At 39.7% G+C, this 24,156-nt stretch overlaps 1 protein-coding gene across 8 annotated transcripts in view; it reads right to left on the reverse strand.

Annotated features, from left to right (window-relative positions):
• Positions 1–24,156, reverse strand: part of WDFY3 (WD repeat and FYVE domain containing 3) — a 133,699-nt gene that overhangs the window by 103,860 nt on the left and 5,683 nt on the right. For 6 of the 8 annotated variants that reach the window (XM_027652733.1, XM_027652731.1, XM_027652729.1 and 3 more), the window contains exons 1-3: positions 23,346–23,453; positions 9,981–10,191; positions 3,219–3,342 (exon numbers count right to left, since the gene is read on the reverse strand). In XM_027652733.1, the coding sequence (XP_027508534.1) occupies positions 3,219–3,342; positions 9,981–10,191; positions 23,346–23,374 (364 nt within the window). In that variant the 5' untranslated portion in view covers positions 23,375–23,453. Of the gene's footprint in view, positions 1–3,218; positions 3,343–9,980; positions 10,192–23,345; positions 23,455–24,156 lie in introns of those variants that run through there. The other 2 variants (XM_027652727.1, XM_027652734.1) reach the window with 2 other exon arrangements.

Genomic DNA, 24,156 nt, shown 5'->3' on the forward strand with positions numbered 1-24,156 from the left:
CCCAGGCAGAGCACCACACGCTCCAGCTGATCACTGACAGAGAGAATGACACCCGCTCCTCATCTTCCCTGCCTGCCCTTCTTAAAGAACCTGTATCCTTCCATTGCAACACTCCAGTCACAGGAGCCATCCCATCATACCTCCACAATGCTAGTATGATAGCTCTGCAGTGTGTGCAGTCTCTTAATTTCTCCTGTTAATCCTCATGCTCTAAGCATTTGTTTGCATAGACACATTTACATTTTAACTGTGTTTCTGATGCAGCCAAACTACTGGCTGGTGTGACTGGAATTCCTTTGTGCTGCTCTTCAGATGCTTTCCTGCTGACCTGTGATCCCTCTCCAGGGCTCTGGGTATCACTTGCTGACACTGGCATCAAACTGGTAGGAGTGGAATGGATTGAGGCTCCCTTTTCCCCAGCAATTTTAAAGACATGCTGTTGGACTATCTGCAAAATCACAGACGAACCAATTGCATCCAGGATATGTCTTTTCAAAAATATATTAAATTAAAGTGTTGCTTCCCCTCCAGCCAAAGTAGCCACTAGTAACCACATTTATTCAAGATTCCAGCTGTCCCTTTCCCTTTTTTCAGAAGTCTGTCTTTTTCAGCTCTGAGCCAGATGCACTTACTCCCAAAAAAAAGATTAATTTCAGAACTGAGACTACCCTAGACACAGATGTTTGAACATACATTTTACATAGCACTACCATAACTTTTTGATTAATTCAGACACAAAATTGGATTTATTTGTGGAAAATGTGGCAGCTAAAACTCTTGAGTATACAGGAGTATCTCAACCATGACCTCACCATCTTCTGAAACAGACTAGATACCCCATGGCAAGGGAAACCATTCACTAATTCTCATAGATACAATTATTGCTGCCACCTGGAAACGCTCACTGTTATACACCAAAGACTTAAAGGTGAAAGATAATTTAACTCAGTTTTAACTGCTGCCTTTTCCTTACTCCAAGATTACATCCATCCTAGAGAAATAAGACAGTTGAAACTGTAGTTGAACACACAACTACAGTGGCAATGTTAAGAGACCACTTGAGATAAGGTGCTGGCACAGTTACTACTGAATCACAAAACGCCGTTCTGAGGAAACTTCGACAGTCTGCCAAGAATAACTGAGATATGCCTCCACGATGGCAGGCATTACTCACACAGCTATTAGCATAAATATTCAAAGGCCTGATGAAAATAATTGCCCTGTGTTCCATTATGAGATGGAGGAGGGAAAAAAAATAAAAGAAAAGAGAAGGAAAAAAAACCCCAACCACAACACACTGACAGGTATGATTTAATCATACGACATTCCCAACTGTTAAAATACTGCCAACACATTTATAGAAATCAAGCTCTTGTAAAATTCTTTCCTTTCATTAAATATCTAAAGTTGAATTTTGATTATGTTTGCACGGAAAGCTTGCCTCTAAAACAAGCTCCGCAATTTTGTAGACTTAAATGGTGCACTTCACACAAACAGGAATTTGCACTTGTATATTACCAGGGACATTTCCTTCATGTAGTTGTTTCTGAAGTTTTTCCCTTTTAAAAACATGCTAGGAGATATAAATACCTGTCAACAGCTATTAAGATATACTCTATTGTTTTGTTTGGGACACAGAAAGAATGGAAGTTCAGAAAAAAAATAATGCAAGAACCTTCACAATCCATAGACACGATATTATGCTTTTAACATAAAATGTATTTTAAACAGCCAATAATTTCTATTTTTTGATCAGTACCACAAAAAATGTGTATCTAGCTCTAATCAGTGTAACACAAAAGTCTACAAACTACGAGTTTTAACAGCTTGTTAACTGGTTATTCTGGAGAGGACACTGCAACTCCCTGGTCCCATCAAGATTCGCAGTGCAATTTGCAGAACATGGACCTACCAGGCTTTCTTAGGGGAGGTATAAAAAGAATTTACTGACCAAAGTAACAGCAATCCTGCTAACAGAGGAAAAACAACTGTTTTGTGTTTTAATAGAAACATTGGTACTCATTACATTAAGGCTTAGAAGAGCCCCAAACCATCTTTTAAGTCATTGTGGTCAAGTTTTCAAGTGAGGGAGAAAACAAGAATAAAACCCAAAACAACCACCGTCAACGAAAATCAAGGGTAACAACTGAAGTAATAAAAACACAAGAATGGTTATTCCCAGCAGAATGTGACTGACACGCAGGCATAACAGATGTTCCCCAGGAAAAAAGGTCAAGCGAACACCACCATTCTGCCAACACGGCTGTTGGACATTTATTTCTCCTAAATACCCACAGAAAAGACATTTTGCGCCTGTTTACCCATAGAGAACAGGTTTTGTCTATGATATCTGTTTAGCCATCTGGAATGTTTCACTGTTAGTCACTCTACTTAAAATGGAAATATATTGTAATTGGCACAGTTTGTGACTCCTGACTTCCTGCATAATAATTTTCACAGCCTTTTCCAGTCCTTATTTACCACCAAATCCAAGCTGAGAACTCAGCACAGATCTTAAAATTATCTAGTAGGCAAAGACTTGATACTTCTCGGAATCGTTCCTCTTCAGAAGAGGAAATCAAAGAGGAAAGCTAATGAACCATGCCTTCTCAGTGCATTGTCCTCAGTTATGCAACTCCCAATATGAGGTCAGGTTCTCACACATTCAGGGTTCAAGAGAACCAAATCTCACCCTGACATTTAATAATCAGAGCAAAAGAGAAGTCCACTAACGTTTTTCTAGGGCTGGCAGCATTGGTCATAATGCAGGACCTGCTGTACTTTCACATCTTATTAGTTTCCAGGCTGCAACTAATTTAAAATGCATGGTTTTGGAATCTTAACATATCCAAGGGACACAACACACCACCAAGAGGCACCTCAGGCAAGATACAGCAGCTGTCAACATGCATGTTCTTGGCCCTTTTCTCCTAGCAGGTCATGCAACTGACCTCACTCCTCTCTCTTTGATCTGCTGTCAAGCTCATGGAACTCAGCTTTCTCTGCAACCCAGGGAGGAAACCTTTAACCTCCTCCTTTTCCCCTCAGTCCAAAAAAAAAAAAAAAAAAAAAGACAACACACTTTCATTGCAGAGACTTCAATTTCTGAGCCTGCATGCACAGCTGCTGTGAATGGCAGTTCATAGTATTTCAACTAATCTGAAAATCAAGATGCACAGATGTGAAAAGCCCAAACTTGTGCCCTATGAAATAAATACCTGTAGATTTATTCGATGCTCTCCGTCGAATTTCTGTCACCATCAGTCGTGACACTTGAGTAGTAAACTGCAGGAGGTCTGAAAATTTTTCTGTCATTGTACTTGGAGGAGCATTTCCAAACACCTAAAACAAGACAAAAATGCATGCATTAAAAAGTCATTCAGTTTACAAGGATCACTACAAACTGCTATGTTCCTTTCTGAGGAAGTATTCCTATGGAGACTGCAAGTTTTTGTTTTCATGATGCGTCATTCATCACTGCACTGGTTTTCACAGTGCATGATCTAAAATATATTCATGGTTGGAATTACAACATCACTCAGGGAGGTAAGATCTGATGAACAAAAGGGAAAAAGAGAGTTGCAAGTTTTCTTGCACGATGAAAACCCCACAGAGGCCCAAAAGACTGGGACTGCACATAATGGGGTAAAGATCAGATACCAGATCAAATTCTTTAACTCCTTTACTATCTGCTGGATTTAAACATCCCACAGAGGTGCACTGCCTGTACAGAATGATGTGTAAAATCTTTTAAAAGGAACTAGGAATTACAATTGCCCTGTTAAGTCTTTCCTCAATAAACTGATGATGCCAGGAAGCCTCTCACGCTGCTGATACCCCAAGGACTTACTCTCCTCTTTTGAGATCTTCTTGAACGTAACAGCAGTGGGTTTTTTTATGAATTGTCACTTAATTCCAGTAACTTATTCTTCATGATTAAGCATTTATTAGGTTATTAAATCATGTATTAAATCACATTTAACAGGGAGAAATGTGTTAACACTGTGGCATTGCACTAGGCTGTGGAACACAACATTATCTCAAAATGCAGTTAGCTAGTTACTGCAGTAATTTACTTTTCATTCAAGACTGCACACAAAAAGCAGTCTCCATTCACACTTCCCATGTAAAACTTGCACTAAAATTGTCACAATAAAACCACAATATTCATTATCAAACAAAGCATGCAGTCCAAATTCTGGTATCATCTCTTCTGTCAGTGCTGAAGAAACAGAATAGACTGCTCAACACCTGAACAGTCTCTGCCCATTTACATTTTTCTCCTTTGTAGCTAATTATGTAACCTTCAGGAGTGTCACCAGATGACAGTATTTTTCTAGTAAAACTTTTGTTCAACAGGTTATAATTGGCCTCTCAGAAAGGAGACGTCATCATCTCAACAGTACAACTGATTTGGACTCCACAGTTATTTCACCCTCATCTCCTTTTTCTGGGTGACCCAGTCACACTATTACAGCTGAGCTGCTGACACACTTGGCTGAGGTCACTCTCAAGTCCAGGGACATCCAGTGAAATCCGTGATTACAGTCAACAGGGATGAGAGATATTCATGGTGCCAACTTACCATGGAACCCCTAAGTTACTGAGGAAAACTCAAAAGGCAGAAGACAGAATAACCTTTGTCTAAGTTTGACTTCCCTTAGCATCAGTTGCTCTGGCACATCACAAAACAGCCAAAAATATTTTTCCTGCCTACTTGCACTGCAAAGTCACGATGAAATGGAGCCAGAAATACAACAATGAAATCGAACACTCCGTTTCCTCAAAACAAAAATAATTTTCATCAAAGCCGTAAGTATTTTTCATCCAGAACATTTCAACCACCACTATCAATAAAAGCAAGCAAATGGGAGCTGAGACGTTACAGGCAGACAACTGTTTTAGGCAGATCAAAAAACACCCCTCATTTGAATCACAGAGTACAGACAACCTTCCCTAAATCTTTCACAAGACCTCCTTTTGCAGTTGTCTGCATCAGCTCCCAGTTCATCAGGGAGCACCTAACTTCCACAAGGCTGTAAGAAGGGGAGAGGGCCCTTGAGGTTTGCATATTCACTGACAGAATATAAGCAAGATTATCTAGACTAGAATGCACATTGGCAGAGCATTTTGTCATCACTAATTGTTTAAAGCTCTTCCACTCAGACCAAGGGAAGAGGAAAAACTAATAGCTCTGTTACCTGCCTGAGTTTGCTCAAATTTGTCAGCAGACCCCAGGAAATGCAGAGAGCTCAAAATTACAGTAAAAGGTTAACTGAGGTCAGCTGAATTTTAATTAGTTGCCCCAAGTTTGCACGAGGTAGAATAAGCATTTCCATTGGATATTTATATCGGTTTTGACTAAAAATTATAGTAAAAGCCAGGAACAGGATATTACACATTTGACTAGTAAATCATCTTCTTAATAAGGAAAAGCAAGGTTCTTTCAAGATAATGTAAACAATGTACCACTTATTCAAAACCAGCCCCTTCATCGTTCCATCCACTTTTCTCATATACTGCAAAAGCGTTTCTACCACGTTGGTGGAGCAGTGCTTCTGCAAACTCATGGAACTCTGAAAGGAGCCTTTTGAGTACTCTTCCACAGGGCCAATCTTTAATTGTTAATTATGCACCAATTTAGCTTTTCATTACTATGTGATTCATCATTTCATAAGCCTCTCTGAACAATGAAGAAACAGGAACAGTCTGTAAACCCATTCATTACCAGAACTAGAAAGATGGCTTTACCTACAGCACGTTTGAGACATTCTCTATCTATAAACCAAAGTTAAGAATGCTTTAGCTCCTCTGGATTTACTGATTAAAATTCCTCCAAATATCAGGAAGAAAATGAAACTGCATTTCACACAAAACTTCAGATATACCTGAAAAGAGGAAAAAAACCCAACCCCATGGTTAAGCATGAAAGCCTCAAAAGAGCTCCTGGACACACTGGTTATTTAACTGGCTGCCTGCTGCCAGCCATTTGGATGCCTATGGGAAGCAGACTTACCTTCCTCACTTTAGATCTCTGTACTCAGTAAAAATAATGCTTCTTCCACAACTATTTACTGGATTTCATGCACAGACACCCTGCCCCGTTTCCAACCACACACGTGCAGCTCCCACTTCCAACAGCTCACTACTGTGGTATAAGAGACATTCTGGAATATACATCAAGGTATGGCAAAGTTTTGATCTGAGCTCCACAATTTATTTGGAGTCCTCTCCTAACACAGACATCCCAATCTTGTAACAGATAATGCTTTTATGGTACATCATCGTGGTCTTTGCTTAAGGCAGTAACACAAAAGTACTCAATCTCTCTTAAAAATCTTCAACAGAATAAAGATAACTATGCAAAGTAACTGAGGGATTCAGAGTCTGAATTTGAATCAAGTTATTAACTGATCGTTTAAAACATTTGCAGCTAAGTACTATGTTTGAGAAATAAGGAAATTTTCAGAAAGGAACTTATACCAATGCTTTTCCTGTCAGCAAAAGATTCCTTTCTCAGAGGAAAGTCACCTCAGAATTTAGAGTGAATGAAGATTTACCCTATCTGCCACAGAAAATCTCTTCCAAGACTCTTCAGAAAATTGAATTTCTTCTGTACTATTTTTTATTCCAATCAATTTCAGAGTTTGTCTTGTTATGACTTGCAGAGTTACTAAAAGCTAGAAAGATTGTTCCAAAACAAGCTGTACCATCAACAGATGACACTCTCTACTAAAAAAAAAATAGATAAGCCAAGGAAACCACAGCCAACACTACAGGTAAACATCAAAAGAATAAGGTGGCATTAACCAGGAATCTTAAAAGGTAAACTGTGAAAGCAGAAACAGATGACATCACAACTGCTCAGCCTCTTGAACACAGGATGACAAGAATGCATTTACATGAAAGGCAAGCTAAAAAAAATGGTGACAGGATGAGATCTGACTGACCAAGAAAAATCAGTTTTGTTTGGGCTACACTAACAGTGTGTGACAAATAATAATGGTTATCAGGGACTGTGAGAATGGAAGTGAAAGAGCACAAGCAATGCCTGTTTCCTGCAGTGTGCCAGGTTATGATCCACATTTTAGAGACTGAAAACTGAAGTGACAACATCTGGCAACAGCCTGTATTTGTGGCATGAAGGACAACTCCAAGAAGACCACAGGTTCAAAACCTCTAGACACTGAAGATAGCAATGTTAAAACCAAACAAGGAAACTGAGAGGGGAAAAAAAAATAAAAGAGGAAGAAAACAAGCAAGGTACGACTGAAAAACAAAACATGGCAAACACAAAACAATTTGTCTTCAGCATCAAGTTCACTTCATTAAAAGAAGGGTACAAAAGAGTCTCTAGGACTTGGAGAAAAGAGCCCATCCTCAAAATTAGATGGATTCTGTAATAATAGAATAGAAAAGAAACACAGGGAATCTGGAGAAGGAAAAACTACTATAAACAAGGGAAAAACTGGGATCAGAAATCACAGAAACTGTTAATCTTTTCGGGAATAGAAACGGTACCTGAGACTACTTAGGCAAGACCTGACTTTGACAAAGTAAAAAGAAAACTTGGGGCTACTGGTTTGTTTTTCAGAATGCTTCAACACATGAGCTGAATGAAGGACAGTGAGAGAGAACAATGGTGGAAAGACATGAGGCAACTACAACTAGGTTTCAATGGAGTCCAGCGGAGGGACTCAGAATGAGGACACAGCCAGCAAGTGGTGTGGAAGATGGGGGGGCAAGTTTAGCAAGAAAGAAAATAGGAAAAAAGGTAGAAGCAATGGAGAAATTAAAACCTGTTCTTTTTCATCTCTGAAGTCTAATCAAAATCTCTCCTTAGACTGCTGTACAGAAATAGGATGTGCACTGCTACACTAGTTTTACTCAAACCCAGTTATATCACCAATTGCAATTTTCAGAGGTACAATGCTACTGGCCAGTAGCTACTTGGCCACAAAGGTCAAGAAAAAAAATGTTCTCCACCTGCAGATCCCAGCTAAGTGCTGAAGCAGCTCTAGTGGAGGAGCCTCTTTTCCAGAAGCATCAGCCACCTGTAACCACCAGGGGGAGATTTCTAAGCATAACAGCATCAAAATAACCTTCATAGGCTCAAGGCAAGATTGAGTTTCCACAGTGCTAATTTGTAAAAAACAAATTAAGAAAGTCTATAACTAAAGGGCATATAATCCAAGCAGATAAATTAAAGAGCAAGCAGATGAACTGAGCTTACTTCTCCCAAAGCCACGCAACAGGTTACCCAAAGAAATAAGACCTACGGCAAGAGAATGACATTTAGGTGATCTATCCACTAAAGCATACTACCTATTAGACTGAAAATCCTATTAATCTTATGTCTTGACTAGGATTAATTTTTCTTCACAACACTCTCATAGTTCAACCTCAGCTGGCAGCTAAGCACCACACAGCCACCTGCTCACTCCTGTCAGGTGGAATGGGAGAGGGAATCAGAAAGGTAAAAGTGAGAAAACTCGTGAGTTGACATAAAGACAGTTTAATAAGAAAAGCAAAAAGCTGTGCACGCAAGCAAAGCCGAACAAGGAGTTCATTCACTACTTCCCACAAGCAGACAGATATTCAGCCATCTCCAGGAAAGTTAGATCACACCTAACAGTGACTTGGAAAGACAAATCACTTTGAACAACCCCCTGCCGCCTTCTCCTTCTTCCCCATTTTATATGCTGAGCATGGCACTGTATTTATGGGATATCCGTTGGGTCAGCTGTCCCGGATGTGTCCCCTCCCAATTCCATGTGCACCCCCAGGCTCTTTGCTGCTGGGGTGCAGTGAGGAGCGGAAAAGACCTTGACTCTGTGTAAGCACTGCTCAGCAATAACTAAAATATCCCTGTATTATCAACATTATTTCCAAAACACAGTCCAAATTTGCTACTGTGAAAAAAATTAACTCTAGCCCAGCCAAAACCAGCACAAGCATGTAAGCACACAAGCAGTGTTTAATACCATCATAAGCCATACTGTCAACGAAGCATCAATTTAAAAGAGAGAAAGCTGTATTGATTTTTCTGTGGAGCTTTTGCATTTCAGTTTTTAGATTATTTCAGTTCTTTATGGTATCATATACAAGCACAAATCCATCACCCAAGAAGAACTTCAGGAGTAAGGGTTCAGGTCACAGCAGGTTAAAAAATAAGAAAGCTAGATCTGTACCTACTGCTCTTTCAAGACCCTAAAACTACCATCAAAATTATTATTCACAATAAAGTGGCAGCATAACTGAGTGATGTAAGACATCAGGAAGATTATTAATTTAATCCAGTGACAGTTGCCACAGTCCTGTCTCCAAACAAAATCTCAGTGCCTGAGCACAAGGGAGTAGTGAAATATGAATGCCACTGCAAAAGTGACTATTATATTTTCCCTGCAGATTGCACGTTCAAAATCTCCCTTATCCAGGAAAGGGGATTCAAACTCAATACACAGGAGAAGGCCTACAAGGGTGATGAGAATATAGAGAATATATCTCATGAGGAGATTAAAATTGTTCAGCTCAAGTAGCCTAGCAAAACCAAGCTGACAGGAGATACTATGATTGTTATCTCAAAATATGCAATGGTACAATAAATGCAAAGACGAAAGAAGAGTTATTTAGTGTCAAGGACAGTGCTGTCACAAAAAAAAAATGGTTATAAACTTGCTACTGAAGTTCAGGTTGGAAATCAGATGACTCTCTAATAACAGTGAGCTCTGCAGGAAAGCTCTGTGTCAGTCTATGTACTGTGGATTGCACTCGAGAAAAAGTGATAATAGAAGAAAATCTCCAAAGGCAAGTTTCTGCACTAACACAACAGTATGTGACGAGAAGGGGAAAACTGAAAAGATGCCAGCGGAATTTTGTAAACCTTCTATTGTGCTAGAACCAAAAAGGTCTTGGGAACACAAAACATGAGCAGTCTAATTCAAGTAAAGAAAACACCTCTTGCAGATTCTCCAGCTTACCCTGTTGAACACTGGTAACATCATGTAAAGTTTCTCTTCCTGCTCTTTCTGGGTCATGTGCCGTGGAGGGTGACAGAGCTCTGTGAAGAGGCGCCGCAGATGCATCAGGCCCAGCGCGTTGTCCTGGGGGCTACACTCTTCCTGCCGCGGCCGGCCCATGATCCTCTTCACCATATTCATCTTGACTGACTTCTGGACGCTCCCTTGTATCCTGTTCAGAAAGGAAAATGAACTTACTGAGTACGAGTACAAGAGATTGAGGCATCATTCCATCAAAGCCTTTAAATGTATGGCACCCTCTCCCACAGTAAGTACCACACTGCAGTTAAGAGCATTAGCTAATTTTATATGCTAGGCATTGATTAGTATGCGCCAGGAGGATTTAAAGCCAACAACTTTTGAAAAAGATCCGATACCCTTCAGCAGAAAGCACGGCTTGCCAGGCTTTGAACACTGCAAAATGCTTTGGTACTTTTTATTAGACCATTTTTACAATTCTTAGGTGCACATTCCACATCTTTTACAGCAGTGTTATCTACATATTGCAAAGTATTCTCAAATTAATTCTAGAATAAAATCAGTACCAGTTATATACTTTAAAATCTAATCACACAAGACCTTCAAACTGTCTCAGACATTGGCTTTATCATAGAGAGACATGCTTACATTTTTTCCTAACTTTCCTATGGCAAATAGACAAAGCTATCCAATGGAGTTGCCATTCATCTCATATCTCAGCTACTGGGGGTCTGCAGAATAACACCTCAGTCTTCTCTTGAAGCACAAGAAAACTTGTTTTATGATCATAGAATGGTTTAGGTTGGAAGGGACCTTTAAAGACCATCTTTTCCAGCAGACGTCAGGGTGGTTGAAGTCCCCTAGCAGATTACTTTGCTCTATAAGCATGTGGATCCCATCTCTCCTCAGCAGCCTGCGTTCTTTGAAGAATGTCCTGTTATCACAGAAGTTACAGCTCTGGGCCTGTACCCTGATCCCTGACTGGAAATATAAAGTAGAAGATCACTTGGGTCCCTGTCCCCTTCACTCATGATCTCAGGGCTCTGAAGTCCTGCTTGATCTTGCCCAGTTCAGCTTTACCACATCATGTGCACCCAATTTTTAAAACATCCCACTGATAAAACACAGCGTCTGTATTTGGTCCTTTATTAGTCTTCGAAACAACACATATCAGATCTTCCAAATGTGAGACTAAAGCCTGTCAGGCAGGATCTTGCACAAGAGTTGTAAGGGTCAGGGCAGATAATCCCTCAACACATGTAGCAAACTGGACACTGCAGCAGAAGGGACTATTCTCACAGCGAGGTTCAAGAAAGCAAAAGGGTAAGGGAAAACAAGGGAAACTGTTTCGGTTCCATACCCAAAGTTAAGACCACCAGCAATGAAATACTCCACAGATTTGTAATGCCTACATCCCTTTGCTTAAAGGCAGTCAAAAAAACAAAGGTCAGTAGCAGTTATAAGAATTATTAAAGAGTAGAAAATGCCTCACAGCAAGAAAGTTGGAGAACTTAATTATTTCAATTATCCAAAAGAGATGTTACCATGAAGGGTCAATTATTAAAAGGAGAAGCGATGATTCCAAAAGCGCTGTGATTAAAGAAACAGAGGGAAGAAGAACTCAAATCCAGAGATTAAGTTGTGATGAAAAATGATAGCTGGGTACTAAAGCCAGGAAAATAAGACCAATAACAAACTGGAGCTATGCTTGTGAAAGTGAAGATAATCAACTACTAGTAGGAAGCATTAATAAAAGAAAAATATTTTCCCCCTAACCCAAGAAAGAGATACCTTTTTGGAATATGTTCATAAAACAGTATTTTACTAACACAGAAGAAAAATTAGGAACTAATTGCTATTGAACATTTTGGTACTATGCAAAAAAAGAATTTATGAAATGAGAAGTCATCAAAAACCCCGCACCAATGTACAAGCTAGAAACTGTCAACCCATGCTGGAAATGTGCATTGGTTTTTTATATTTGAAGAAAAATGAGACAGAATTGCAATTGTCTTTTAGTGTATCTTCCATAAGAAATAACACAGGTAAGACTTCAAATCAGCATGAATCATGCAGCTAAAAATGGAGGTGTCTCCTCCAGAAACGCAAAGCATTTTCCAACTTCTCAGTTTGGGAATTCTTCTCTCGCTGTAACAACACACAAACTAACAGAATACCACATGTGAGCTCAAAGAGCCAAAGCTTCACTGTCTAAGCAGCAATAAAAAAGGCTGTATCTTCTTTTTCATAAAATCTTTTAAAGATAATGTTTTATATTTCTTTTATGATTCACAAAATGCTGAGAACTCTAAATCCGACACCCAAAACGACATTGTCATTGAATCCACCACTGCTGTAGACTTTTGCTAGTGTGGACAATTTCTCTTTTAAATCCTGTTGCTTTCTTCAGCCTAAGCACACACTAGAACAGGTATTTGCACTTGTTCAGCCACATAGCTGTAGCTGTAGATGGGGCACTTATCTTACAGTCAGAGAAGTCCAAATAACTGTTACACATTATTTTCCTCGTGTATTGGGAGCCTACTGGGACAGCATCTCCAAGATGAGATCTATTTACCTCCACTGGGGCAGTTTAACCCAGAGGGATGACAAATGCAGAGAACAATTAAAATACTCTCACTTTCTTAATACAGCCATGGTCCCTTCCTGTCTATTTCCATAGTATGATCAAGTATTAAACCTCAATGTAAAAGATGGGGCAGAGAGGAGTGGAGAATGGAAATAACACAGTATAAATAACATTCACATTGATTTAATTTTTTTTTTCCAGAAGTAATCAAAAAACACTACAAAAATCAATATATTCCCTGTGTTTACTTAACTGAGTTAGAATCCATCCCCCATCCACCCCCAAAAAGAAAGCCAACCCAAAAACCAAACACCACATCAAAGCACCACAATGCCAAGGAATTTCAGGTTACTGTCCCAAAGACACCCCTGCAACGCTCAAGAAAACCTTCCTGGAAGACACTGCTTTGAGAACGCCCTTTACAATAAAATACTCACTTCCTTGATATTTTTCACAGATACAGAGTCCATGTTGCATTGTACAAAGCTACGACAGGGGTAGTAATACTGATATTTACACTTGGAGATCTTTACAATATATGATTCTTTTCTTTAATGATATTACCTGCCCTCTGGACCTGCTTTATCTGGCAGTATTTTCTGCTCAGTCTTCAGAATCATGGAAAGTCTACCCTCAGTTCCACTGTAGATCAACCTGAACGTACACAATACATACATTTCGGAGTAGTTACTACTTGTGGAATTATTCCAGAGTTGAATCCTACTATGTTCCTGTCCTATTAGAAAAAAGGTAAGTGTGGGCTCCATGCATCATCATCTGAAATATATTGTACCTGAACGCTGAAAGAATTTCTGTGAGTTATTTTTGCCAGTCCAAATACAATGATATTCTCTCTCATTATCATAGCACAGATTATTTATGGAAATACAAGGAAGAGAGCTGTGGGCTCTGGGAGCTCCAACATTAGGTCCAAGTCTTAGATATGTGAAAGTGAACAGTGAAAGAACAGCAGTATGTTGCTACTTTTTTCTGTATAAATATTTTGACTGAGGTTTTCTTTTTTAGCTTTAGGCCTGCAAAAGAGAAAGCAGTACACCTAAACCTTTTCCTACAAACAAAAGAGATGCAGAAGAAAGGGTTTTCCTATTCTACTAAGTCAAAGCATGTGCACAGTCTTCACAGTCACTTGCAACCACTACACATGACTTGAGTTCAGCATTAAGGCCTGCATTCTCCTTAATGCCAAAATGAAAGGATTCCAGTATTTTCAGCAGCAGTCACCTGTTCACAACTGCTTGTTTACAGCACATGACAATCAAGCACCTTGCACAGCAATTAAGAGAAGCAAACTCGCAAATTAAGGAACACCTGTCTTGTAATTGCTTGTAGGGCTTGACTTTGGCCTGGCTCTGCACACACATTACAGTACAGTCTTAAATTGCACACTCACTTCCTACAGTCCCCAAAGAGCCTCCTGCCTCTCCCAGAAGATGCTTCATAAGCAGCTGTTCAGTATTTTGTTACTTTATCCCTCAGATACACCTTAGTTACTGCAACATGGACTGAAAAGCTGCTCTGCACACCCAGCAATGAATTTCCTCATGGATTCTTCTGTCCCACTCATCGCTGCCAGATCAGATCAGAATGACTCACAACCAATAAAACAACTTATTTTCACAAACCTGCCCCACAGCACAGGCATGTTAACAGCCTCAATATACACACAATGAACACACTCACCCCCTTATGCTAAAACTGGTGATGTCTAATAAGTTGGATATCTAGTTTAGGATACTTTGGAGAGCAACTAATCCTGCATGGTGTCTTCCAATGCTTGAATCTTTCTGCTTGCTTGCCTTGTGTCCCTTAGAGACCAGTTGATGTCCTCCTCCTCTCAGCTTTTGATCTCAAAGCTAAACACCTAGTACACAAAGGCTGCAATTAGAGGGCAACCCAAAAACCTCAAGAGGAGTTTTGTGAAAGAGGCAAGGATAGAAACAAGTTCTCAGGACAGGAGGCTCTTCCCTGCCTCATATTCCCTCTTCCGGCACGTTCAGCCTGCTGCAGCCACACGTTCTTTACATCATCATCCCGATGAGTTACTTCCCCCAGCAGGTCTAAGCAGGCACTTTCTTCATAGCAAATTTGTGAGCTGGACATTCCAGCTGTTGAGTCTTTGGCTTTTTTGAGCTGAGGAAGAAGTTAGAATTTATTCTGAAAGAGCAGACTAAGCAAGAGCAGACTAACACAGCCTCACTAGGACTGGCACACAGTTTTTCAGGAGGGTTGAAGCAGTTCAATCTACTGCACCCATCTTCTGGAGATACAAATGTGAATTAATGGCAGCTGTGCTCGGTATGGACCAAAACTAAAATAAGACACTCAATGAATAGATTTCAGACACACACAAAGACAGTGACAATCAAAACACTGCTCTTGTAACAAACATTATCATTTTCTCTTAGTGGTAGAAGCAGAAGTGTCTCCACCAGAAGAGCAAAGAAGCAAGCATTGAAGGCAAAGCACAAGCATCCTTACTTTGAAAGCCCTTTGTTTTCTTCCACTGGCTGTCAGATGGCTGCACATTTCCCCATGAGCATAAGTGAGGCTGACCTATTTCAGCAACTCTGATATAAAGCCATTCACCAAGTTCTTCACTTTTCTGTTAAATTTATCTGAGAATCCCACAAGATGAATGCAAGAGATTCTGAAGAAGCTTCACAGGAGTTAGTCTAAGAAGTAACTTCTACTCTTCAAAATATTTTAAAGTTTTCCTACTGTTAGTGGAAGCTGTTGGAAAAGTGACCATAAATTATGCTACAGAAAATACCAACAATTTACAAAGCTCAAAAACAGACACTACAAGAAAAACACAACATGCACACTAATCATTAACACAAGTTAGGGTATGATAATGTATGGGTAGTACTACTAGAGCTATCAAAACATTTGTGAAGAAAAAACAGTATAGACAGGCAGAAGCTGGATGAGACATGCTCATTTTCACAATAACTATTACAGGTCCAAGCTGTGCATCTAGTTCCAAAAGGGTGTTATTTAAATAAGCAGCTAGGTAATTATCTGCTTCATAATTACAGTCACAAGTGTCTCTCCAGGCACTGTACTGGTATTACATCAGCAGCTTAGCAGTGAAACAGGAATCAACTTCTTTCTTTGCAGATTACAATGGGACACCAGCACATATCTCCACCCCAACTATCTTAGAAAAATGAAATTAAAGTCTTCTTGTTATAATGAATCACAGAAGTCCATTACTATCAGTAAATTCCACACCTGCTATTTCCCTCCACACTAGGTCTGTTATTTCTTTCCTTAATTTCAGATTCCCTAGCCATGTAGTTAATACTAACATTCTGAAGATGATCATCGATATGCACTATTCAAAAGGACATTGTCTGGCCTTCAAAGGAAACAATAAAGAGCTGTTACTGGCTAGATACACATCCATTGGTGCTTAGAACTGAGCAGGAATAAAAAATTCTCTTTGTAGACAAAAACATCAGCAGGAGGGGAGGCGAAGAACACAACTACTTCCTGCCATTCCACCACCACCAAACAAAACAGCCATGTACACACAAAGAAAATCATGCACAAGGAAGCTGTGCTGCTGAAAAGGATGCCATGAGCTCTCCCTGACAGACTGAACTAGCACACCCTCGTTTGGGGAATATCGTCTGGTCCCTGTAAGAACAGGGCTTGAAACAAATCCAGTGTGTTGCCCTAGTAATAAAAGTGCCTATTCCCGTACTATGTTTCCCTCTTGTTAAACAGCTGGTCACCTGGCCAAAACAGGAACTATTTCAGGCCAAAATTTGCAAGGTCACACTATTATTTCAGGGTCATGATTTTTGGTGTGTGCTTTTCTTTTCTTTCACACTGAAATAATTTAAAACTTATCTCAAGGAACCTAATGTTATCACCTAAAAGTTTAAACTTCCCTTTCTTAGATGACTATAAGAGTGCAGAGGCCAACCTAATGAAATACTGGTTTGTTTCTACATGTTGAAGAGATGCTTACAGAGGTATCTCAGATCACAGGTAGCGTCCAAACCTGAGAATTCAGTGTAGTTATTTTTTTGCTTTAACACCTCTAAGAATAAAAAAAAAAAAAAAAAAAAAAGAAAAAGAAAGGACAAAAAAAGAAAAGAAAAGGTTTGCTATCCTAATTCAGGACATGTTTTTCCTGTTCTCTGAACTCAGATGACAGTTACAGATACAATTCCTTTGTTATTTGCAACATTAGAAATGCTATTTTATGCTCAATCTGACCTTAATGCCTTGAAATCCCTGCAAACAAAAATTCTTTATGCTTCAACAAATATGAAGAACTTTAGTAACTGGTTAGTCAGAAAGATAAAAGATATAAAACAGGGACTATCAGTCTTCTTTGCAGGTCCATTTCTCACAAATTATTCATGATAATGACACATAATAGCAAGTGCTGATAGAATAGATTTCCTGTGGTTTGTACCCTCCTGAAGGTTAATGTTTTATATTCAGTGTAAAAGGACAACAATTAAATAACAGTGATACTTTTGACCTATGCTGCAGGGATGGAGGAAAGATGTCTGCTAAAGACTAATAATGTACATATTTCTTATTTAGTATTAACTTAAATGAAAATGACCTTTAGTTCTATCAACTTTTTGAACTTCATTTTGTTCAAATAATAAAGTACTGCTTTTGATTTCTGTAAATGGCCTATTCTTTTCTTGACTTACTGGTGTAGGAGCTTACGTCTAGAAGATAACCCTTTCATTGCATTTTCTAATGCTTTAATTAATAATCACAAAATTTCCAAAAATTACTTGTAATACTATAACAAAATATTTCCATGCCACAAACATTTCTTTGGCCACCTCTGAAAAATACAGCCTGTAAACCAAAGTATTGAATCCCACCACAGCTGAAAATAATGTGTAATACTTCTCCAAACCACAGTTCATGTTTCATCAATTTTCTTCTTTTCTATTTCTGTACACAAAAAGCACAGACAACTTCAACATCTCAAGTGCAGACCCACCATCCATTTTGCCCTTGCGACTGAAGAGCCCACTTCAACATAATTTTTTAGTGCAATAGCACAGAACAACAGCTGCCCAGCATGAAGGAGTCCTGATGCACACGTGGAGGCAAAGGATGTGATTATAATCGTTGTTCATAGATACCTGGGGATGGTGTTCAAAACTCCTAACTTGGTGGAACAGAAAGGAGTAACAAGTTGGTTACAGAGAGCAAAGACAAGACAGTGCAAAAGGAAGCAAACATGAGGGTTGTTTTTTCCTACGAAGAACAAATCTGCCCACACTGCACCTAGAATGGGATTTTTGGCTGGCTGATGATAAACTGGCTTCCTACATCTTCATTTAGCACCCATTACGATCTGCCACCATCACCAACCCAATTCTCAGTACTGCTTTTCCTTAAGGAAGACTTTAACAAGACTTCCACTTTTATCAGTAATGAACTGATAATCAACCTGCAGAATTGCAAATGCTCACAAAGCAAACTGCCAGAAAGCTCAAATACAGGTTCTTTAGACTGACCACACATATTCATTTAAGGTTTCTGCCTTTGTATATTTTACTCGACATCTTTTTCAACTAAAATGAAAGATGAATTCTTATTTTGTTTTGAACTACCACACACAACCGTGAGAACCAAAAGGTAAATCTGCATTGTAAGCATTTGAATAGGTACATCCACCATTTGTTTAAAAGCAGCTTTTGAAAAAGGTCAGGGAAATTGAATGAGTAATTTCGACTTTTCAGAAGCCAAATAGCATGTAATAAATATTGCATCAACATCCAACTCGGTTGTGCAGAAAATCTCATCTTTGAGGTACCTATAACAGTATAGACAGTCCATCTCTTCACAAAACAATACCAAGAAATACAGTCCAACCCTAAGGCTACCCAAAATCCACATTTAACTGCTGGGTTCTACACAGCTTCATCTCTGAATTTCAATGCAAAGTCTTAAACCACCTCATCTGCATATAAACACAGATCTAATCTCCAAAAACCAGTTTGGGTTTGCTAGCCATCAAGGAAGTCTAAAACTCCATACCTCAAACTGTTCTCACTCCACGGTATCTCCTCGGGTTGGAAAAAAAAAAAAAAAAAAAGGTAATAGTTGTACCAGGAAGAGGTTTTAAATAATTTGTGCCAGGCAAAATATATTGCCATTGTAGGGCTGAGAAGAAAACTCTTCACGTGTAAAAGAAGCGTTTCTGCTTTACAAGATGAGGAATGGTCACTCCAGAAAATAAATGTATCTTGCCATGTTTCATTAACCCTAACCACAGGTTACAGTAAAGATCAAAGTACTGGCTCTACACAGGTATTGTGTTAGAAAGGAGACACCTGCAATAGCACGTTCAGGTGGTTCATTCATAGACATTCAGGCTCCAAGAAACTATTTGCTCATGCTTGTGCAATCACACCACTATGGTATTTTTTCCACTCCCCTGACTTGTTCCAATGTGGTCTCAAAAGCTGGCAATCCAGCTCTGACTGCCACGAAGTCTGAACTAGCTTTGGACATACAATTCTTCCTCTCCTTCAAGGAGTGCAAAGGACACTATTTGCCAGAGAAATGTGGTCACTGAGGAGACAAAAATACATGTAACACAAAAATCCTGGTAGGTAGAAGCAAAGTCCCAACTTGGCTGGAACAGACACAAAAGATGACAAAAATAAGAGAAATGTCTCCATCAACATGTATTTTTGGAACACTCATTTACAGGACAATTATGCCTAGTAAGTTAACAGGTTATGGACTTATGGATTAAAAATTCTGGGTTTCAATGTTACCCTTACGCATATACTGTAAACACAGCAGATCACATCTGGTGAAATTAAAATTCACCAGATTAGTGGTAATCACACCTGCTGAACTGGCAACACAGCAGACAAGCAAACTCCTATTATCCTGCAAACCTCAATTCTGCTATAAACACCTACAGCTGAAAAATATAATGAAGAAAAGCAAGAACTGAAACATTGTTCTGGTTTTGAACACGCTGGAGAATTGAAATATCTCAGAAACATCTGCACCTCAGCAAAATCATCCAGAATGGAGATATCAATCTAAGCATTACACGAGAAGCTTATAAACCAACTAACCTATGCAGTGTCAGGAAAAATATGCATAATACTATAAAGATGGGTAACAACTAGTTAAAAAACCCAAACCAAAACAGAACAGGCTATTTGCATCCAAAATATTCTTGGAGAGCAAATTCTAATTGATTTCTTGATATGTTTCATGGCAAAATATCTTGAGCACCTCTGAATGCTGGTTTTCTTGTTTTGGTTTTGTTTCAGAAGGCCTATATAAACTGATTTGGATTAATAGGACAAACAGAGTACTAGTTACAGCCCACTGGGAATAGAGTGAAATTTTAGTTTGCCAACCTGACCTGCATGGCAATGACTAAACCATGCAATTCAGGAGAGGAAATGCTGCTAAGAAGTTCCTGATAAATTAAAAAAAAGGTGAGAGGAGAGCGGGCACACACAGAGAAAAACAAACAAAAAAGTAAAAAACGCCTGGGATCTGAAGAGACAAGCGTGTGTGCTTGGCTGGCATGCAGACATCAATAAATGTGTAGGAAAAAAGCAGTGTTCCAGAGGGTGGCTCATGCATTCGCAGTAAACAAGCAAAGTAAAAAAAGCCTTCCTAGAAAAGTTACTGCATTAGAATCAATAATGAAACAATGAGCTGTTATTAGGAATGGGGAAGAGTGCTTTGGTCCGTTCACCTTTCCAAGTAGTGGGGGGTGGGGATGTGCGGTGGTGAAGATGGGGAAGGGAACTTGGAACAAGAGAGCCTGTACATCCCAGCAGCAAGGCCATGCACAAAGCACTGTAGCCCCACACAGCAAGTTCAGCAATGACAATAGCGAGTCTAAGCTCAGTTTTGATATTTAGCTAAAAAAGCTACCGATTTTGTTTTAAAGGACAGTGGTATTACACAAAGCAGATCCCCATCTGTGGTGGTGGTTGCAGTGATTTTTCTTCCCAACAGCAATCTAAAGCATGGAGTTCCTCCAGCCATGTAAAACAGCCATTTATATACCCAAAAGCTGAACTTTTCTTCTGCCTTTAGGAAATTTGCATATGAAAGAGCAGTAAGCAGAAGCCCATTACCTGTAAAATTTGTCTCCATAGAGCTGCCCTTGTTTCTAACAACATGGATAAGAAAAACAACAAAGTGATCCTACCAGCACATGTTTGGCTGATGTAATAAAATTCCTCTCTCTGCTACCATCTAGTCAGAAAGATGGCAACAAAAACAGCAGCGAATCAGCATTTAAATCAGCATTAAACCCTGGGCACAAATGCTTGTTTATTTCTGAAGCAATAGGAAGTAAATTAATGTCTTAAGCTGCATGTTCATAGTATTCCTAAGTGCAAAACAAAACAGCCCAAGACCTTATAATTAGCAGTTCAGGCCAGAGACGAATGGAAAAGCAGCAGAAGTACTTGTAGATACAACTCTACTGCATTTTAGACAGTAACCTATCTCTTCCAAATACTACGTTATTCCATTGTCTGTTTAAATCCAACAGGAAGTTGCTGAACTTGACCATTCCCTACACATCCCTAGGCAAAGGCCCCTCCATAAACAGTGAGGAAGCTGGGACCTGTGAACACAGCATTTAATGGACACTTCTTCAGATGACTCTTCCTAGATGGGGTTCCCCTACACTGAAATTAGGATAGTCCAGAGACATCCACTGGGCTCCACTGGAATCAACTGCTGCAAACCATACAGCACAGAATCACAGAACCATTTAGGTTGGAAAAGACCCTTAAGATCCCCAAGTCCAACCGTTAACCCAGCACTGCCAAGCCCACCACTAAACCACGTCCCCAAATGCCACATCTACACTTCTTTTAAATACCTCCAGCAATGGTGATTGAAGGTAACCACTTCTCTGGGTTGTCTCTTCCAATTCCTGACAACCTTCTCCATGACAAAATATTTCCTAATATGCAATCTAAACCTCCCCCAGCACAACCTGAGGCCATTTGATGGTTGATGATGTGAAACTGGGGGCAGTGGCTGATACACCCGAAGGCTGTGCTGCCATTAAGTGGGACCTTGTTAGGCTGCAGAGTTGGGCAGAGAGAAACCTAATGAGGTTCAACAAGGGCAAGTGTAGGGTCCTGCACCTGGGGAGGAATAACCCCAAGTACCTGCAAAGGCTCGGGGCTGACCTACTAGAGGGCAGCTCTGTAGAGAAGGACCTGGAGGCTTATTGGGTGACAATCTGATTATGAGCCAGCAGTGTGGCCTTGCAGCCAGGAGGACCAATGAGATCCTGGGGTACATCAGGAAGAGTGTGGCCAGCAGGTCGAGGGAGGTGATCCTCCCCCTCTACTCTGCCCTAGTGAGGACACATCTGGAGTGCTTTGTTTGGTTCTGGGCTCCTCAATACAAGAAAGACAAGGAGCTACTGGAGAGGGTCCAGCAGAGGCCACAAAGATGACGAGGGGTCTGGAGCATCTCTTTTAATGAGAGACTGGGGCAGCTGGGCCTGTTTAGTCTGGGGAAGAGAAGACTGAGAGGGGATCTCATTAATACATATAAATATCTCAAAGGTGGGTGCCAAGAGGATGGTGCCAGACCCTCGTCAGCGGTGCCCAGTACAGGGCAAGTAGCAATGGCCATAAACTAAAGCACAAGAAGTTCCACCTCAACATGAGAAAGAACTTAACACTGAGGTGGTAGAGCACTGGAACAGGCTGCCCAGGGAGGTCATGGTCAACCTAAACAAACAAACAAACAAACCAAACACAAATACAAACATACAAAGCAAACTAAAACTGCAGACTTTTAAAGCAATATTAATTGCTCAAGTCAAGGCACTCTTCCAGTTCTCTCCAGTTCTCCAGTCACAATTTTTTTCTGATGTTCACTGGCATACTTATTAAATGACTTAAGTGGGTGTAGGTACTTTTGGACAATTAAGTCGGAGTCTCTTGTACAGGGACAAAACTGCAACATTTTAAAAAATCCATACTTATTTAGCTTACTTTTTATTGCTAGTAGAGGGGTTGGTGTATTTATTCTTTACCATAACTACTTTTAAAACTACTTTTCTTTTTCTCTTCATTACCCATGTTCTATTCCTGCTTGGCAATAATGCCAAAATAAAAGTTGTATTTCACAGTGAATATATGCCTTCTCAACAGAAGTTTGCAATATACTACAAGATTAAATAGGACAGCTAGAAATCCACAAAAAAGTGCACTTCTCTTATTCAAAGAGAAAAACTGAAGCCTATAGCATTCAGAGATGGGGAAAATACTATTTTAATATGATCAGTTCTCTAACTTTGTCAAATTTCTAAGAATATTGTGGATAACACGCTTGTTTCACATCAGAACTACTGCACTTGAGAACAGACTCATATTAGCAGTATTTCAAAAACTATGCACATGTCAATCAATTATTTTCTTCCTTACATGGAATGACAAATGTAACTTACCTATTACTGACTTATTTCTGTGCAGCCAACACCCTAAACACAGAAAACTCTGCACTATTACTTACATCATGCAAAATATCACTACACTTTGACTAAATCTCAGCTTGTCATTTGGTTCAGTTTCTCCTGTAATAGCAAGCAGAACTCCAGAAGAGTCTGACAAGAAGTACTACAACTTCACAAGCCAGTCATGTAATTAAATGCTAGTCTAGTGATAGAAAAAGTATCATGCAAAGAAATAAGAGTAGTTGCATTCATTTAGGTCTCATCCTACCTTGAATTCTTGAAGTTTAGCGCAAGCATCTTAGTTTTCAAATCCTCTCCTTGCAAGATACCACTAATAGGAGAGAGCAAGTTCCTCTGCCTACAAGCCACTGCCAGCCCTTCGTTAGTAAACATCCTTCTGGCAGTCAGCTGGACCTCCCGAGCTTTGCGCCGACATCCCCCAGTGCCAACTGTACCAGTGCCCAGGCGGGTGTGATTGTCAGGGAAGGAGCAGCTGGTCCCTCCCAGTGGATGAAGGGAAGGGATCCCTCCTCCTGCCCAGGCCACAGTAACTGACACAGCTGCTTTACAAAGAATAAACCAAAAATCACACAAGCAGCAGAACAAGATGACAAACTGTATAGTCGAGTAAAAAGACATCTGGTCTGCAACACAGTCACTGCAGACGAGAGCGATGTATCACGGCTGACAAATGAATTTGTAAGATGACATTTTCCTGCTTTATTTATCTCACAGAAAAGTAAATATGTTTCAATTTCTGTTACAATAGAACTAATTTTTATGAGGGGGAGGAGGAACAAGAGACACTCCTTACTAGAATCTGTATCAGATACAATGTGGATTTTTCTTAACTTTTCTGCTTTTTTTTGGAGTTTATTGTGGGGGGTTTTGTTGTTTTTGGTTTTTTTTCCACAGTGCTTACTATTCTAGCTTGCAATGCTATTTTCATGCACAGCACCATACAATCTAGAACTGCCAGTTGTTTTGTTTTAATAAGAACAACTATTCAGAAGTGGTAGTATTTTCCAAGGAGATCCATTATCAACAACTATGGGTATAGTTATTGCATGTTATGTCTT

This window comes from Corapipo altera, unplaced genomic scaffold (assembly GCF_003945725.1).
Source record: "Corapipo altera isolate COAL_440 unplaced genomic scaffold, ASM394572v1 69, whole genome shotgun sequence".
Taxonomy (NCBI): domain Eukaryota; kingdom Metazoa; phylum Chordata; class Aves; order Passeriformes; family Pipridae; genus Corapipo; species Corapipo altera.